The sequence below is a fragment of the Ochlerotatus camptorhynchus genome, unplaced genomic scaffold (assembly GCF_037179485.1).
Source record: "Ochlerotatus camptorhynchus isolate MF236.1 unplaced genomic scaffold, CSIRO-AGI_Acam_v1.1 ptg000229l, whole genome shotgun sequence".
Lineage (NCBI taxonomy): Eukaryota > Metazoa > Arthropoda > Insecta > Diptera > Culicidae > Ochlerotatus > Ochlerotatus camptorhynchus.
Window position 1 is genome coordinate 506,841 of NW_027040719.1, and position 16,872 is coordinate 523,712.

A 16,872-nucleotide genomic window follows, 5' to 3' on the forward strand; every position below is an offset into this window, starting at 1 on the left:
AGTTTAAAATGACGTTTCCTACCACTCGAATTTAGTCGTGGAACAATATTGTGATATTTTTTCTTCTAGAAACTCGAGAAAATAGGATCTGCATCAAATATCTGGAGTTAAACTGCTGCATTTTCTTAAGATCGCTGGTAGAAGGTTGTCCCAAAACTAGTCGACAATATGGTTGATTCTTTTCATAATCCTCATAATAGGGCTCCCTTAGCTCAGCCGGTAAAGGCACAACTACAAAGCAAGACCATGTTGTGGAGGGTGGCTGGGTTCGATTCCCGGTTCGGTCTAGGAATTTTCCAGGTTGGAAAATTTCTCGACTTCCCTGGGCATAGAGTATGATTGTACTTGCCACACAATTATACTAATGCAAAAATGGTACAGGCATCGAAAGCTTTCAATTAATAACTGTGGAAGTGCATCTAGAACACTAAGTTGAGCGCACGCAATAAACTAATATGCCATACGCAATAAGCTTGAAATTCGCGGAAGAAGAAGGAGGGCTATTAAGACTACTTTTTATCGCATGGGCAAACTTCGGTCAGAATGAACGCCGTCAGTCTTGAAATGGGTCACTGGGGCACATTTCGTCTCCTGGATTCAGCAATTCAGATTTGCTGGGAATGCTTCGTAATGTATCACCGAACCGATTGACCAATCACTACACTTTATTCAATACCTTGAACCAAAATAGCGATGAGTCGTTCGCCGCAGCATCGCCGGGTGCATCACCTAAACCCGGTGCGAACGAAGTTGCTCGCAGACATACGGTCAGTCAACCGAAATGCTCCCCTATCGTCTGGACCATCCGGGATTATGTCCATGATCAATCGGAAAGCCAACCCGGAGTACAACCGGAAGCGAATATGGCAAGAGTTGAACATGCCAACCGAGTGCGATTTCCTCGGACCGAATGTGTTCACCCTACCGGAGAGGCTGTTGAAACATAGCTCGAAGCTGCGCCCGTCGCCGTTGTCCAAGCCGAGGACGGAAAGGGGCTCACAGAAAAAGAGTAACTCACTACGCATTCTTTGTGTTCCATTTTCTAATTTCTTTGTTTCAATCCTGGCAGAAATAAGATCGTACACTGCGCTGCGAAAAGATCGCGAAGAGTTCCGAAAGCGACTAATCAAGCTAATCGTACGGAAGGATCACGAAAAAGACGACGAAGCGAACACGTTTCCGAACGTGGAGGAGCGGGAACTGCTGCGGTACTACCACTACATTAGACATGGTATTGATACAGTGCACGTGGCACCGATCGACAAGCGCGTTCTTCAACGGTGCGATCTCTCAGCTGTCCCCATGTCGAATTCTCCTAAAAATAATAACCTCACCTATTTACAGCATTTTGAAACTCATTCCAAAGCATCTGGTCAAGTACAAAGATGCCCTGCGTGGTATATTCGACGAGATCAAAGATGATTACTCCTTTGCCGTCAAGAAGGCAGTGGTTGACTTTGTCCTCGGAGATGCCATGACCAAGTTCATGAAGAAAGAAGACATCACAGCATCGCGATTGGAGATTAAGGATTTGAAGTTAAAGTGGAAGCACCGGTACGACGAGAACCGGGTCAAGATCAAGAGAAATCTATTCTCGATCAATGCCTGCTCGGAGCAGGTCTTGGAACTTTGGGACAGTACGTTCAAAAACTTGCTGCTGGTGGATGTTAAGCAGCTGATCGAAAAGGGTCAAGCTTATGACCTTACGGAGTTTACGGTAATCTACCGAAGGTCCTATGTTATTCATGTTATTAAGTTCTTATATGTTCTTCCCATGACAGTCTACAGTAAACCAACAAATCGAGGAAGCAAAGATTACGTTGAACGAGAAATGGTACGGAGCAATCAAAGGCATTTTTAACAAAGGTGTCAAGAAGAAGCTGATCCCAGATGAGACAACCAAACCGAAGATGCTGAAGAAATTCTTCAACTCGTTAGCTACACTCATGACTCGCCAGTTGCAGAACTTGTGCGTCAATAGCGTTATGATTTACACAAACTATATCTGTGATGTCGGGGTATGGCCAGCAGTTGAGGGTTTTCGTAGATGCTTAAGATCTAATGTTGTTCTATGTTTCAGAAAACAAATCAAGGTTTTCGATTAACAATTCTATTAGAGAACCAGGATACGCTTTCGTTCATTCCAAGTTTCGCAAGATTTCAAATCGAAATCATCAAGGTTATCGACAACATCGTTAAAGCTGTCAAGAGTTTCAAACGCATTGAGAGACAGCTGAGACCGAATTTTCCTTGCCCAGATCCCATGCTGAAGGTATATTTCACTTACAAACAGGCTGCTTACATTCCATCATAACGAACATCCATTTCAGCCTGAGATATCTGGTGACGTAATATCCGAGTGCAAGCTGCGAATCTATGATGTTCTAGAGGAGCAACGAATCGGCCCGGAACTTCGGATGCAAGACTTTGACCAGTACATGACATTGATGAATGGTACCGACATAGACGAAATCGAACACTTCATGGAGAAGCGTCCGAATTTTGAACAGTACTGCACGTACATCCAGCACTACAAGCAAATGGAAAATAACGTGGCTAAGGAAATCTACGGCGTAATATCGATGGGTTTCTACGAGTTTCATCGGGAGGGACTAATCGATACGCTGGAAGGTCTGGCTAAGTTTATGCAGCAGGAGCTGATCTCGAAGATGACAGCTGATCAGCAGAGTGCTGCCTTCCAACTAGCAAACGATTACGAAGTGATCGCTACGAAGGTACTGACCATTCCGAAAGACACCGCCGAATTAATGTCGTTGAAAGCCTATGCTATCAAGATGGAAGAAACAACCATTCCGGAGATGGAAGAGAGGCTGAAAACCAATCTAAGCCATCTGTTGTATTTAACGGACTACACCATCTTCACTCCGTTAGAGATAAAACAGAATAACAATACATTCCAGTGGTACATGAAGATGTCAACGATCTTCCAGGACCATAAGAACATAATCGCAGAAAAGGTGGTAGAATACCAAGATTCCTTGCGACGGAGAATCGAAAATTTCCGCCGAGACTTGGAGATCTACTGGGGTCAGGTAAAGGAGTATGACTCCTGGGGAGAAATTAAGAACCTTCAAAAGTATAAAAGGAAGGCTACTGCTCTCGACAATAAACTGGTCACCGCGATGGAGAAGATCGACTTGATCAACGAGGAAGAAATTGCCTACGGATGGGAACTGTCTCAGTATCCACTTCGCAAGCAGTGTCATGACAAACTGACTCCGTACAAGAAGTTGTACGATGCGGGACAGGAATTCATGGATAAGCATGAATTGTGGATGCACTCCCAGGTCGGTTTGCATGACCCTGAACAGGTGGATGAGACAGTCAGTACGCTGTATCGGACGGTTTACAAGCTTGAAAAGCAGTTTGCCGATTCGTATCAGACACAGAGATTGGCGCACGATGTAATTCGATCTACGAGAAGATTCTAGTAATGCCGTTTTCTAATTTAAGCACTTCATTGCAGATTAAGATTCGCATCGATCAGTTCAAAACGCATCTACCAATAGTTCAAACCCTAGGTAATCCCGGTATGAAGGAGCGTCACTGGGAACAGGTCTCGGAAATTATTGGATTTCCCATCAGAATTGCTCCGGATCTCACGCTGGAGAAAGTCATCGACTACGGCTTGGATGACTATATCCAAAGGTTCGAGACCATTTCCGAGAGCGCAACCAAGGAGAACAACTTGGAGAAGGCAATGATCAAAATGGTCAACGAGTGGAGCGATATGGCATTCGTCGTGATGCCGTACAGAGATACGGGAACGTACATCCTGTCGGCGATTGACGACATTCAGGTATTACTCGACGATCACATCATCAAAACGCAAACGATGAAGAGTTCTTTGTACATTAAACCTTTTGAAGCGGATATTTTGTAAGTATTCTTGTGCTAAGGCTTTGATGCGGTGAGTCAAATATTAACAGTTCTATTATCTGGAAAGGGCATGGGAAAAGAAACTAACGCTATTGCAGGATATCCTAGACGATTGGCTTAAGGTACAGGCGACGTGGATGTATCTGGAGCCGATATTCTCCAGCCCGGACATCCAATCGCAAATGCCTGAAGAGGGTCGTCGCTTCAGTGCGGTGGATAAGATCTGGAAGGATCTGATGAAGAACGTGTTCGCCGACACGAAAGTCCTAGCGGTCCTTGAAATAGACAAAATGTCGGAGAAATTGAAGAAGTCGTACAGCCTTCTGGAGATCATTCAGAAGGGTCTCAACGAGTATCTGGAGAAGAAACGTCTCTACTTCCCACGGTTCTTCTTCCTCTCCAACGACGAACTGCTGGAGATCCTGTCGGAAACGAAGAATCCTACCCGTGTGCAACCACATCTGAAGAAGTGCTTCGAAGGAATCGCCACGCTGCACTTCACTGAATCGCTTGATATTACCATGATGCGATCGAGTGAAGGCGAAGAGGTTCATCTGGTCGACGAGGTGTCGACCAGCAAGGCCAAGGGACAGGTGGAGAAATGGCTTCTGGATCTGGAAACATCGATGAAGAAGAGCGTTCACATCAAGATTGACGAATCCTACGAATCCTACACTAAGACAGTGCGCCATGAATGGGTCTTAATGTGGCCAGGACAATGCGTACAAAGTATTTCGTGTGCCTTCTGGACGCTAGAGGTCACTCTGTGTTTTGACAGTGCCGATCCGTTAGAAGCCCTTGAAGAATACAAGGAAACCTGCAAGACTCAAATATCACACATCGTAGATTTGGTGAGAGGAAAGCTAGCCCTCCAGAACCGAATTACATTGGGAGCATTGATCGTGCTAGATGTACATGCTCGAGATGTTCTGACGGAACTCATTGAAAAACAAACCACCAAATCGGACGATTTCAATTGGCTAGCTCAGTTTAGATACTACATGGAAGAGAAGAACCTATCAACCAGGATGATCAATTCAACCCTTATGTATGGCTACGAATACCTGGGTAACACTTCACGATTGGTGATCACTCCCTTGACTGATCGGTGTTTCCGAACCTTATTCGGTGCGCTGCATCTACACCTGGGTGGAGCTCCCGAAGGGCCCGCAGGAACTGGAAAAACCGAAACCACGAAAGATTTGGCAAAAGCAGTCGCCAAGCAGTGCGTCGTGTTCAATTGTTCCGATGGGTTGGACTATATCGCATTGGGCAAGTTCTTCAAAGGACTGGCATCCTGCGGTGCGTGGTCCTGCTTCGACGAGTTCAATCGTATCGATCTGGAAGTGCTGTCTGTCGTAGCTCAACAGATCCTGACCATACAGCGAGGCATCAATTCAGGCTCACCGACGCTGGTGTTTGAAGGAACCACTTTGACTTTGGATCCGACATGTGCCGTTTTCATTACCATGAATCCTGGCTATGCGGGACGGTCAGATCTTCCCGATAACCTTAAAGCATTGTTCCGCTCCGTGGCCATGATGGTACCGGACTATGCACTGATCTCCGAGATTGAACTTTACTCGTACGGTTTTCTGAATGCAAAACCACTGGCCATCAAAATCGTTGCAACGTACCGTCTGTGTTCTGAACAGTTGAGTTCTCAACCGCACTATGACTACGGAATGCGGGCGGTCAAGTCGGTACTGAAGGCGGCTGGTGCGTTGAAACTGAGGTATCCCGATGAACTAGAGGATATTCTGGTGCTGAGATCGATCAAGGATGTCAACTTGGCCAAATTTTTGAACCAGGACGTTCCATTGTTCCAGGGAATAATATCGGATTTGTTCCCTGGAGTGGTTCTGCCGGAACCGGACTATGTGGTGTTCAACACAGCCGTACAAAAGGCTTGCGAGCACAACAACATGCAGTGTACTCCGTTCTTCCTCGAAAAAGTGCAGCAACTGTACGAAATGATTATCGTGCGGCATGGTTTGATGCTGGTTGGACCTCCCTTTGGGGGAAAGACTACAGCTTACCGGATGCTAGCCGAAGCCCTGGGCTATATTGAGGAACAGGGTGAAATGGGTGAACACAAAGCTCAATACACTGTAATTAATCCGAAGGCGATCACGATGGGGCAGCTGTACGGTCAATTTGATCCCGTTTCACATGAATGGAGCGATGGAATATTGGCGGTCAGTTACCGACAGTTCGCCGTCAGTACGACTCCCGATAGAAAGTGGTTGATATTTGATGGGCCAGTAGATGCAATTTGGATCGAGAATATGAACACCGTACTGGACGACAACAAGAAGCTGTGCCTGATGTCCGGAGAGATTATCCAGCTAGCACCGACGACGAATTTGATATTTGAAGTAATGGACCTAGATGCCGCCTCACCGGCTACCGTATCACGATGTGGAATGATCTACCTGGAACCAAGCACACTAGGATGGGAACCTCTTCTGGAATCATGGAAAAACACTCTGCCACCATCGCTTCACTCGGTCAACAAACAAGTAATAACGCAGATGTTCATACGATTTTGTCCCATTCTCCTGTGGTTCGTTCGCAAGGGTGGGGTTAGAGAGATGATGCCAACTTCCGACTCGAACCTGGTGAAGTCGGTGATGAATCTTTTTGACTGTTTCATGGATGACTATCGAAACGAGACCTACATGAAAGCGGTGTCCGAAGTGGACGTACGAGCGCAGCTAGAAGGTGTGTTCTTCTTTTCCTGCATTTGGGCTGTCGGAGGACCGCTAGAGACGGAGAGTCGAGCGAAATTCAGCGAACTGTTCCGTGCATTGACGGAAAAGGTGTTTCCACCGGAGATTAATGACAAGTTCAAAATTCCAACAAGCCTTCAGGTACCGAACCTGACAAAACCATTCATTTTCCAAATCCCGAAAGGCGGTACCGTATTCGACTACCACTTTACAAAGGAAGGCAAAGGTAAATGGCGTCCTTGGGCCGAAGAGATTGGACAGACCATAAATATCCAGCGTGATATGCCTGTAAATCAGATAATAGTTCCAACTGTGGAAACCATTAGAATTACAGCTCTGCTTGAGCTGCTCATTCAGCATGGAAAGTATCTGCTGCTGGTAGGCCCTACTGGAACGGGTAAAAGCGTCTACACGATTGACTTTTTGCTGAAACGAAACGATACCAACTTATACAAACCATTGCTGATCAACTTCTCGGCACAGACTTCGGCCAATCAAGTTCAGGACATTATAATGTCAAAGCTGGACAAGCGACGCAAAGGTGTCTACGGTCCTCCCCTGGGGAAGAAATGCGTCGTGTTCATCGATGACGTTTCTATGCCCCTCAAGGAGACTTATGGGGCACAGCCGCCGATTGAGATTGTTCGGATGTTCCTCGATCATTCGATATGGTACGATCGGAAAGAAGTTGTTCCAATGAAGCTAGTCGATCTACAGCTGATGTGCGCTATGGGACCGCCCAGTACAGGAAATACAGTAACACCAAGATTCTCAAGACATTTCAATACGATCGCTCTGGATGAGTTTGATGATGCAACGCTGACGGGGATTTTCAGCAAGATCGTTCTTTGGCATTTGGATACGCGAGGATTTTCAAAAGAATTCGATCCTTGTATTGACGAAATTGTACTGTCAACGTTGCAGATTTACAGAGAGGCACGGAGGAAGCTGCTGCCAACACCGGCCAAATGTCACTACCTTTTCAACCTGAGAGACTTCTCCCGAGTGATTCAGGTTTGTACAGATTCATCGGTATATCGTATGGAATCATTTGATTGATTTCTTTTTTTTCAGGGAGTTCTGTTATCGGTCCCAGAGGGTACGGAGAGTCTCAACTCAATACGAAGAATGTGGGCTCATGAGATCATTCGCGTGTACGGCGATAGGCTGGTCGATGATACCGATCGTGAATGGTTGTTCAACGAGCTATGCACGGTCATCGACAAGTACATGCATGAAGATCCAAAGGATCTTTTCGATAGATTTGTCGAGGGCGGTCAGCTAAAGGAATCCAATCTTCGGGGATTGATGTTCTGTGACTTTACGAATCCAAAGGCCGATACCAAGCTGTACCTGGAGGTGCAAGACATGGAAGATCTTGGCTTTGTGGTGGAGTCATATATTGTTGAGTACAACAACATGTCCAAGAAACCGATGACACTGGTGTTGTTCCGGTTTGCCATCGAACATTTGTCGAGAATTTGTAGAATCATCAAACAACCACGAAGCCATGCGCTGCTGGTGGGAGTTGGAGGTTCTGGTAGGCAATCGTTGGCCAGAATTGCTTCCCACATTTGTTCATACGAGTTGTACCAGGTAAGATTAGTTGTTTCAATTTCAATGTTTATTCCAGTTTCACGACATTTATTTGAGCAAAGGTGGAAATATCACGGCAATACGGAATGACAGAATGGCGCGAAGATATGAAGAACCTTCTGAAGAAGGTTGTATCATCGGATCAACACATTTGTTTCCTCTTTACGGATACTCAAATCAAGGAAGAATCTTTTCTGGAAGATATCAATAATTTGCTTAACTCGGGTGAAATTCCCAATCTTTTCACGAACGAAGAAAAGTCAGAAATCATAGAAAAAATGAGACAGCTAGATCGACAAAAAGAGAAGTCACAGCAAACTGACGGAAGTCCTGTCGCACTGTTCAATCTGTTTGTAACGGTACGTTATGGAAGATTTGGAACAGTGGACAGATGTGTAGAACCCTCTTCCAATTACAGATTGTTCGCGATCAGCTGCACATCGTGCTGTCGATGTCTCCCATTGGAGATTATTTCCGTAATCGCGTGAGAAAGTTTCCATCGATTGTTAACTGCTGTACCATTGATTGGTTCCAACCATGGCCAAAAGATGCCTTGGTGGCCGTTGCCACCAAATTCCTGTCTACCGTCGAGATGCCAGATAAAGAGCGCAACGTATGCATTGACATGTGCATGGAGTTCCACACGTCTACCCAGGAGCTATCCGATGAATTTATGCTACGGTTGAGTCGACATAACTACGTGACCCCTACCTCCTATCTAGAGCTAATCCATACCTTCAAGACGTTGCTGGATAAAAAGAGAACGTAATTTTTCGTTTCGTTTTTGTATCGATTTGTCCAGTTCCGTACAATGTTCTGTGATTGTCTTGTTCTAGGGACGTCCTAACCGGCAAGAATCGTTACTTGACAGGGCTTAAACAGCTGGAGATTGCAGCCCAACAGGTCGGGGTGATGCAAGAACAGCTGGAGGCTGTACAGCCGCAGCTGAAGATTGCTGCCGAGACAGTGGCCCACCAGATGGCCAAGGTCCAAGCAGACAGTGAGGTTGCGGCCGTACAGAAGGAACTGGTCAAGAAGGACGAAGCTGTCGCGCAGGAAAAGGCAGCCGCTGCCAATGAGATCAAAGAGGATTGTGACGCGAAATTGGCAGATGCGATGCCAATCTTGAACACGGCTCTTGAGGCGCTGAACACGTTAACACCGGCTGACATAACGATCGTGAAAACGATGAAAAGTCCACCGATCGGAGTGAAGATCGTGATGGAGGCGGTGTGTATCCTGAAGGACTTGAAGCCGGATCGTGTTCAGGCCCCGTCTGGAGTGGGTATGGTGGAGGATTACTGGGGTCCAGCGAAGAAGCTTCTGGGTGATATGAAGTTTATGGATGGGCTGTTGAACTACGAAAGGGACGACATTCCTCCGAGGGTGATTCAGAAGCTGGAGGAGCGTATTCTGAACAATGAAAACTTCGATCCCGACAAGGTTAAGACGGCCTCCATGGCTTGTGAAGGTTTATGCAAGTGGGTGATTGCGATCGCTAAATACGATAAGGTTGCGAAGGAAATTGCTCCGAAGAAGTTGGCACTGAAGGAAGCTGATGAAAAGAGCAAAGAAGCCATGAATGAACTGAACCAGAAGTTGGAACAGTTGGCGATTGTGGAGGAAAACTTGGTCGAACTACAGAGAAAGCTAGACGAACAGATCCAACAGCATTCCAAGCTGCAAGCAAACGTGGAACTGTGCATGAAGAAGTTGGAACGGGCAACGGAAATCATAACCGGCCTAGGAGGTGAAAAGGATCGCTGGGAACTAGCTGCGACTAACCTGGCACGGGTTTACGATAACTTGACGGGTGATGTGCTAATCGCATCAGGAGTTGTTGCCTATCTTGGTCCATTTACCATCCAGTTCCGAGCCCAGCAGATTAAGCGTTGGATAGTTAGTTGCCTTGACAAGGGTATTGTGTGTTCGCAAGATTTCCAACTAGCAAATGTTTTGGGAAATCCGGTGGATATTCGAGCTTGGAACATCTTTGGGCTGCCAAGCGATGCGTTCTCTGTGGAGAGTGCCATCATCATTCAGTAAGTTGGAGGATATGTGTGCCGTACAGTTCCTACTGATTTTTTTTTTTAAATATTTACAGCAATGCTCGTCGTTGGCCGTTGATGATCGATCCCCAAGGTCAGGCCAATAAGTGGGTCCGTAATATGGAAAAAGCCAACCGGATTTGTATAATTCGGTTCAATCAGCCCGATTATACGAGGGTGCTGGAAAACGCTATCCAATTTGGGCTACCTGTGCTGTTGGAGAACGTCGGAGAAGAGATTGAACCTCTGCTGGAGCCCATATTGCTCAAGCAGGTCTTCCGGCAAGGTGGAACAATGTGTATCAAGTTGGGAGATTCCATAATTGAATATAATGACTCGTTCAAGTTAGCTACGAATTGATGGTTTGAAGTTGCTGCGATTAAAATTCTTAATTTGCTTTCAGATTCTATATAACGACGAAGTTGCGTAACCCCCATTACCTACCCGAGATCGCCGTCAAGGTCACTTTGTTGAACTTTATGATCACCAAAACGGGATTGCAAGATCAGGTAAGAGCTACTCGATGAACATAATGCCATATATTATTCACTGCCCGCACCATTTAAGCTTCTGTCGATAACGGTTGCCCGAGAACGACCCGATCTGGAAACAGAAAAGAACGCCCTGATTGTACAAGGCGCCGAAAATAAGCGCCAACTGCAGGAGATAGAAGACAAAATCCTGCAAGTGCTCAGCTCCGAAGGCAATATTCTCGAGGATGAAACGGCTGTGTCGGTCCTAAGTTCTTCAAAGACGCTAGCCAACGAAATCAACGAAAAACAGATCATTGCCGAAACGACTGAACGTCAGATCGATATCGCCCGGTTGCAGTATACGTCGATCGCCGCTCACTCGACGATCCTGTTCTTCACAATTGCAGACCTGGCGAACATCGATCCGATGTATCAGTACAGTCTGAATTGGTTCGTCAATTTGTTCACGGCAGCGATCGATAACACCGAAAAGGTAGACGAAGTCCCGGCCCGGTTAGAGGATCTTAGGACCTACTTCACCTACAGTCTGTATGAGAATATCTGCAGGAGCCTGTTTGAGAAGGATAAGATTTTGTTTTCACTACTGCTCACTACGAACCTGCAGTTTGAGGAGGGCAAGGTCGATCGGACAGAATTTATGTTCTTGCTAACCGGCGGCGTAGGATTGGACAATCCCGACGCCAATCCAACTGAATGGCTTCCCTCGAAATCCTGGGATGAGATATGCCGACTCACTACGTACGTAGCGTTCACAGGCCTTAAGGAACATGTCGTTGGAAATCTGAGACGATGGAAGGCATTGTTCGATGACGATACTCCTCAGAGTGCCGAACTTCCCGAACCATGGAAGTCGAACTTGACCTCTTTCCAAAAGTTGCTTCTTTTAAGATGCTTCCGTTCGGATAAACTGGTACCGGGTATTGAAATTTACGTTGAAGGTTCGTCCGCTTTCCAATGATTTGGTTTCCTTAAATTAATCAATTTCTCGTTCAGGTGTCATGACCAGCAAATACGTTGAACCACCGCCGTTCAACCTATCCGCTTCGTACGATGAGTCCAACTGCTGTGTACCGTTGATCTTTGTGCTTACTCCGGGAGCTGATCCAACAGTGACTCTGCTTCGTTTTGCTGACACCCAAGGTATCGGATCGAATCGCCTGTACTCCCTATCGCTAGGTCAAGGCCAAGGTCCCATTGCGACCAAGATGATCGACGAGGGAACCAAGTTCGGTAATTGGGTGCTACTGCAAAATTGTCATCTGGCGCAAAGCTGGATGCCAACGTTGGAACGAATCTGCGAAAGCTTCCAGCCCGATACGACCCATCCCGATTTCCGACTGTGGTTGACATCCTACCCAACGGAACATTTCCCGGTGGTCGTTTTGCAGAATGGAATCAAAATTACCAACGAACCGCCGAAGGGGCTTCGGATGAACATTGTCCGATCGTACATGAGCGATCCCATCTCCAATGTAGAATGGTTCGAAGCGTGCAAACAGTCAGCCAGTTTTAAGAAGCTGCTCTTTAGCTTATGCTTCTTCCACGGAATCGTTCAAGAGCGACGCCAATTTGGCCCGATTGGATGGAACATACCATACGAGTTCAACGAAACCGATCTCAGTATTAGTCTAACGCAGTTGCGAATGTTCTTGGACGAGTACGAAGAGGTCCAGTACGTAGCGCTGCGCTATCTGACTGGAGAGTGTAACTACGGCGGACGAGTCACGGATGATTGGGATCGCCGATGTTTGATTACACTATTGGAAAAGTTTTACCACAAGGATGTTCTGGAGGTGGACGGTCACGTGCTGGATGAACAGGGATTATACCAGATTCCCGATTTGAAGGAGCACGAAGAGTTTATGACGTATATTAGGGAACTACCTGTGATCGCCAAGCCGGGCGTGTTTGGCTTACACGAGAACGCCGATATAATCAAAGACCAGAAAGAGACGGATTCGCTCTTGACGAATACGCTGAATACTCAGGTGAGTTTGACGGTTCGTTGTTGTGTTGAATTTATGTAGTAATGTTGATTGTTGATCAAATGTGCTGCCCAGGATCGAACGGTAATGTATTGATATAGTATCGGCAGATGTTTACAAGACAATATTTGTTTTTTTTTTTTTGGAAAACAAATATTGTTTTGCAATTGAATGTTCTTTGTATAGTCATGTTTCTTTCTTACTCATGCAATCAGGATCTCTATGAGATGAAGGTAAGTTGTCGGCACCAGGCTAAGTACCTAGGCGAGTGAATTGAGCGTGTGTCAATTTGCCGTAAAGCTTGCATGTTTGTGCGAAAATGTTCTAATTCTGTATTTCCCTATTCTCAAAATTACCAAAATCAACAACAGCTTCTTTTGGATCGTCAGGTTGGTAGAATTCATTCAACTTTCGGCATACCCATGGACCAATGGAATGCGGTTCGACAAAATTTGCCTGTCGAAATTTGTTACATTTTAAGTTTCAGCATCATACTGTATGTTCGGCAAAGTTCTCATTTTTGGCTCTCTTTACCTAGTTTTTCCAGCGTTTCTGCTTTATGAATTGTTTGTTTGTTAGATTTTAAGTCTTGATTGTGTTCTATTACTACTTTGTATCGATTGTCGACTAACATGGTTGCAATTTTTCTAATCACCACGATTGCTCGCAGACCACTTCAACTGGAGTTTTCCGTGAAACTCCCGCTGAAATAGTCATCCGCGTGTCGACCGACATCCTCAGGCGTCTACCGAAGGAATTCGATCGGGATGCTACACTGGAGAAATATCCAACCAGTTACCATCAGGTAATATGTGTAGCGACTTTCCGTGGAGCTTATAGCTTACCTTTTTTCTCGTCGACAGAGCATGAATACAGTTCTGGTACAAGAGATGGTCCGGTTTAACCAGTTACTCGCCTGTATTCGTACCAGCTTGACAACTGCTAGCAAAGCGATGCAAGGACTGGTGGTCATGTCTCCGGACATTGAAGAAGTCGTCGCTTCAGTGCTGGCAGGACGCATTCCGGCACTTTGGGCCAAGCGATCCTATCCGAGCTTGAAGTCATTGGGAAGCTACATCATGGATTTTCTAGCTAGGCTGCAATTTTTGCAGAGATGGTACGACAACGGACCTCCCGTGGACTTTTGGCTATCGGGTTTCTTTTTCACTCAAGCTTTCCTGACGGGAGCTCAGCAGAATTTTGCCCGGAAGTACGTAATTCCAATTGACCTGCTGGTCTTTGACAATACGATTCTTACGGAGACAAAGTTCGACGATCAACCGGAAGATGGAGTGTACGTGTACGGATTGTTTCTGGAAGGTGCACGGTGGGATAAGAAGAAGGGCTATCTGCAGGAATCCTTCCCTAGAGTTTTATTCGATACGATGCCGCATGTGAGTGTCTTCAGTTATATTTACTTCTAGTATAACAACTAATTCAAACATTGCATTACAGCTCTGGATGTTACCTCTGAAGCAGGACGACCTTGTTCTACGACACACCTACAACTGCCCGGTGTACAAAACTGCAGAACGTCGGGGTATTCTGTCGACCACAGGACACAGTACCAACTTTGTGATTGCACTCAACCTGGACTGCGATCCATCGTCCGAACCCGAACACTGGATCCGACGGGGAACTGCATTACTATGTCAACTGAGTAATTAATCCAAATTTCAAGCATTCTCTAAGATATTGACGTGTGTCTATTTGTATTAACCTTTACCCCCATATCGGTGTGAGTAAAAACTGTCGTTATTTAAAACGATGGTGTACATTTATTCCATAATAAAATTTTAACATGCATAATCGAAAATATAAACGGTGCTCTCTAGAATAATTTATTTTGCTTCTTTAGCTCGACCTGCTTCCACTTGGGCAGTTCTTCAAAGTCGTGATAAGGCATTTTGAACACGGTTACAAAGTCATCATGGGTGAGATGGATCTCCTTCCGGGTAGGATTGATGCTGGTAGGCAGGTTGGTAGGATCACCCCGCAGCATATCTAGCGGGTACTTTTGGTACCGGTCAAAGTCGTCCCCAGTGGCATTGTCACTATGCACGGAGCCTCGTGGTACCGGCACCGGAATTCCTGGCGTTTCCAACTCTGCACGGATCTTATCAAAGGGGACGTAGTTCTAAAACAAAATTAGCACATCTAACATCAATGGTTTACAAAGATCTTTTTTTATTTACCTCATAATACTTCTTATCCCAGTTGTCGAAGAACCCAATAAAGGTGATGGGCTCCTCCCCCTGCCGAACGACCGCTATTGGCATGCTGGCGTCCCTCTGAACGGGATGCGTTGTGATCAGATACTTGGCCAAGTCCCAACACTGTGTCCGATCATCATTGCCAACGAAATCCCCTATCCACACATACACAATGTTTCCCGCATCCAGCAGGAACATATTCTCCGGCCTTAGATCTTTTTGCGTAAAACCGAATATCTTACTCATCACATGCTTTTCCTGCTCCAATGAACACATGTACAGCCCGATGCGTTGTCTCTCCCAGGTCATCGAAACATTCATAGTAGGAGTTATAATGTTCCCATGAGTCTTCTTCAGCTGCTTCAGAAACTTTTCGCCAACCGAATTGAAGAACTCGTCCGTCTCGTTGGATTCCATCACCAGATTGTACTCTCCCAAAATGGATGCTATCGATTTGGCCATCTCCCTGGAGTCCCCAGTCGAGTACTGCCCGCACCAGATCCAAATCTCATTGTCCGGGGCTTTCAATATGTAGCAATCTTCCGGATAGTACAGAGTCTTGCTGGAAACCTGTACTGCCTTGCATGTATAGGTCGAGTTCCCAACGACTTTCAGCACAAAACTGCTAGGGTATTTGCGAATGTTCATAATACCTTCCCCGCCAGGGTTCTTGGAATTGAAGATTATCAGACCTCCTTTAAAGATCTGCAAAAATTGTGGCGGTTCCATTCCTTCACTGATTTTCACTTGCACAACATTCTTCTTCAAATGGTTGCACATCTCCGCCAGGAATGCCTCTCCCGTCTGTCGGAATTCCGTCGACGCGCTGGTCCCGATCCACAGGTAGATTACATTCTTGATAGAATTGGCCAATGAACTGATGTTATTTTCCGAGGTGCAAGAAATTTGGTAGTGGACAATGTAGCAGTTCGACGAATAAAAGGTCTTGGCGTACTTTTTGGGAATTTCTTTAACGTCTTCGACTCCGATTTGGTAGATGGTAGCATCACCAGACCCATCGTCCATCAACTGAATCTGGGCAGCCAGTTTGGGTCGCTGGATCAACGTCAATGCGTCAAACTTCTCCGAAAGACCTTTGATCGAGTTTCCATTCATGTCCGCACTGACCCAGCTTGGGAAAAGACTTGTGAACTCTGCTGGCTCCAGACCGTCTATGACACGTGCTACCGGAGTTGATGCGGGGTATCCTTTCTGCAATGGAAGGCAATTTGAGAAAGATCATAATTTTCCCACTGAATCCCTATCTCTTACCTTGATGACATAGCCCCGCACGTGACGCATGGCTTCGGCACGGTTTTGCTTGTGCGAGCTCCGGCCAATCCAGATCCAAACTCCGTTGCAGAAGTAATCAATTATGTAGATGGTGTCCCGGCCATACAGGTCCGCTTGATCCAAGGCACCGGTTTTTACCAACTCAACTCGAAACACTCCATTGACGGTGTCGCATTGATAGAGTTTCAGAACGATGTCCGCATTCGACGGCGTCAGTGCCAATGGCTGAACGAATCGTTGCGATAGGCTCAGGAAGCCATTCCACACCTCTTTTCTCTGGGGGCTCATAGATTGTTCGTACCCATCGTCAATGATGGCAATTTCTGGAATTTTGAACGCTTCCTTAAGTTTGGTTCCGATCTTCAGGCCAAATATCCTCTCGCAAGAACTGGTCGATCGACCGACCCAAACGAACAGAATCGCAGGCGTTTGCAGAATCATCACGTGACCACAGTTGAAGTGTTGCCACGTGATCGCCTTCTGCTGAATGCATTGCGGTGTTGTTTTACCCTTGATTTGGTACAACCGCGGGAACTGCGGATATGACGATGGATCCGTTCCGGATTGAATTCTGAAAAATGTGCAAAATTATAGACTTTTCAATTGACAAA

General features: G+C 46.0%; 2 protein-coding genes across 4 annotated transcripts in view; one reads left to right on the plus strand and one right to left on the minus strand.

Annotated features, from left to right (window-relative positions):
- The first annotated feature begins 693 nt into the window (after positions 1 to 693).
- Dhc36C (Dynein heavy chain at 36C) lies at positions 694 to 14,424 on the plus strand. Of its 2 annotated transcripts, XM_065225394.1 has the most exons (19): positions 694 to 1,009; positions 1,070 to 1,280; positions 1,345 to 1,717; positions 1,782 to 2,018; positions 2,081 to 2,272; positions 2,331 to 3,425; positions 3,488 to 3,900; positions 3,968 to 7,646; positions 7,707 to 8,228; positions 8,291 to 8,587; positions 8,647 to 8,993; positions 9,065 to 10,270; positions 10,333 to 10,620; positions 10,680 to 10,785; positions 10,844 to 11,708; positions 11,764 to 12,758; positions 13,426 to 13,560; positions 13,619 to 14,149; positions 14,211 to 14,424. In XM_065225394.1, the coding sequence occupies exons 1-19, from the start codon at positions 694 to 696 to the stop codon at positions 14,421 to 14,423; spliced, it is 12,021 nt and encodes a 4,006-aa protein (XP_065081466.1). In that variant the 3' UTR covers position 14,424. The 2 variants fall into 2 exon arrangements, with proteins under 2 accessions (XP_065081466.1, XP_065081467.1); XM_065225395.1 differs by lacking the exons at positions 13,426 to 13,560; positions 13,619 to 14,149; positions 14,211 to 14,424 and adding an exon at positions 12,831 to 12,930.
- Positions 14,425 to 14,510: 86 nt separating this feature from the next.
- Positions 14,511 to 16,872, minus strand: part of qua (quail) — a 70,145-nt gene continuing 67,783 nt past the window's right edge. For both annotated transcript variants that reach the window (XM_065225455.1, XM_065225454.1), the window contains exons 4-6: positions 16,241 to 16,832; positions 14,951 to 16,180; positions 14,511 to 14,892 (exon numbers count right to left, since the gene is read on the minus strand). In XM_065225455.1, coding sequence (XP_065081527.1) covers positions 14,587 to 14,892; positions 14,951 to 16,180; positions 16,241 to 16,832 — 2,128 coding nt within the window. In that variant the 3' untranslated portion in view covers positions 14,511 to 14,586. The remainder of the gene's footprint in view (positions 14,893 to 14,950; positions 16,181 to 16,240; positions 16,833 to 16,872) is intronic.

What these genes read in the sequence shown, in the direction of transcription:
- Dhc36C (XM_065225394.1), top strand. Translation starts at nt 694, where the DNA reads ATGAGTCGTTCGCCGCAGCATCGCCGGGTGCATCACCTAAACCCGGTG. An exon ending in TATTGAAATTTACGTTGAAG is followed by an intron (nt 11,709 to 11,763) that starts GTTCGTCCGCTT and finishes TTTCTCGTTCAG; the next exon opens with GTGTCATGACCAGCAAATAC. An exon ending in CGAATACGCTGAATACTCAG is followed by an intron (nt 12,759 to 13,425) that starts GTGAGTTTGACG and finishes GATTGCTCGCAG; the next exon opens with ACCACTTCAACTGGAGTTTT.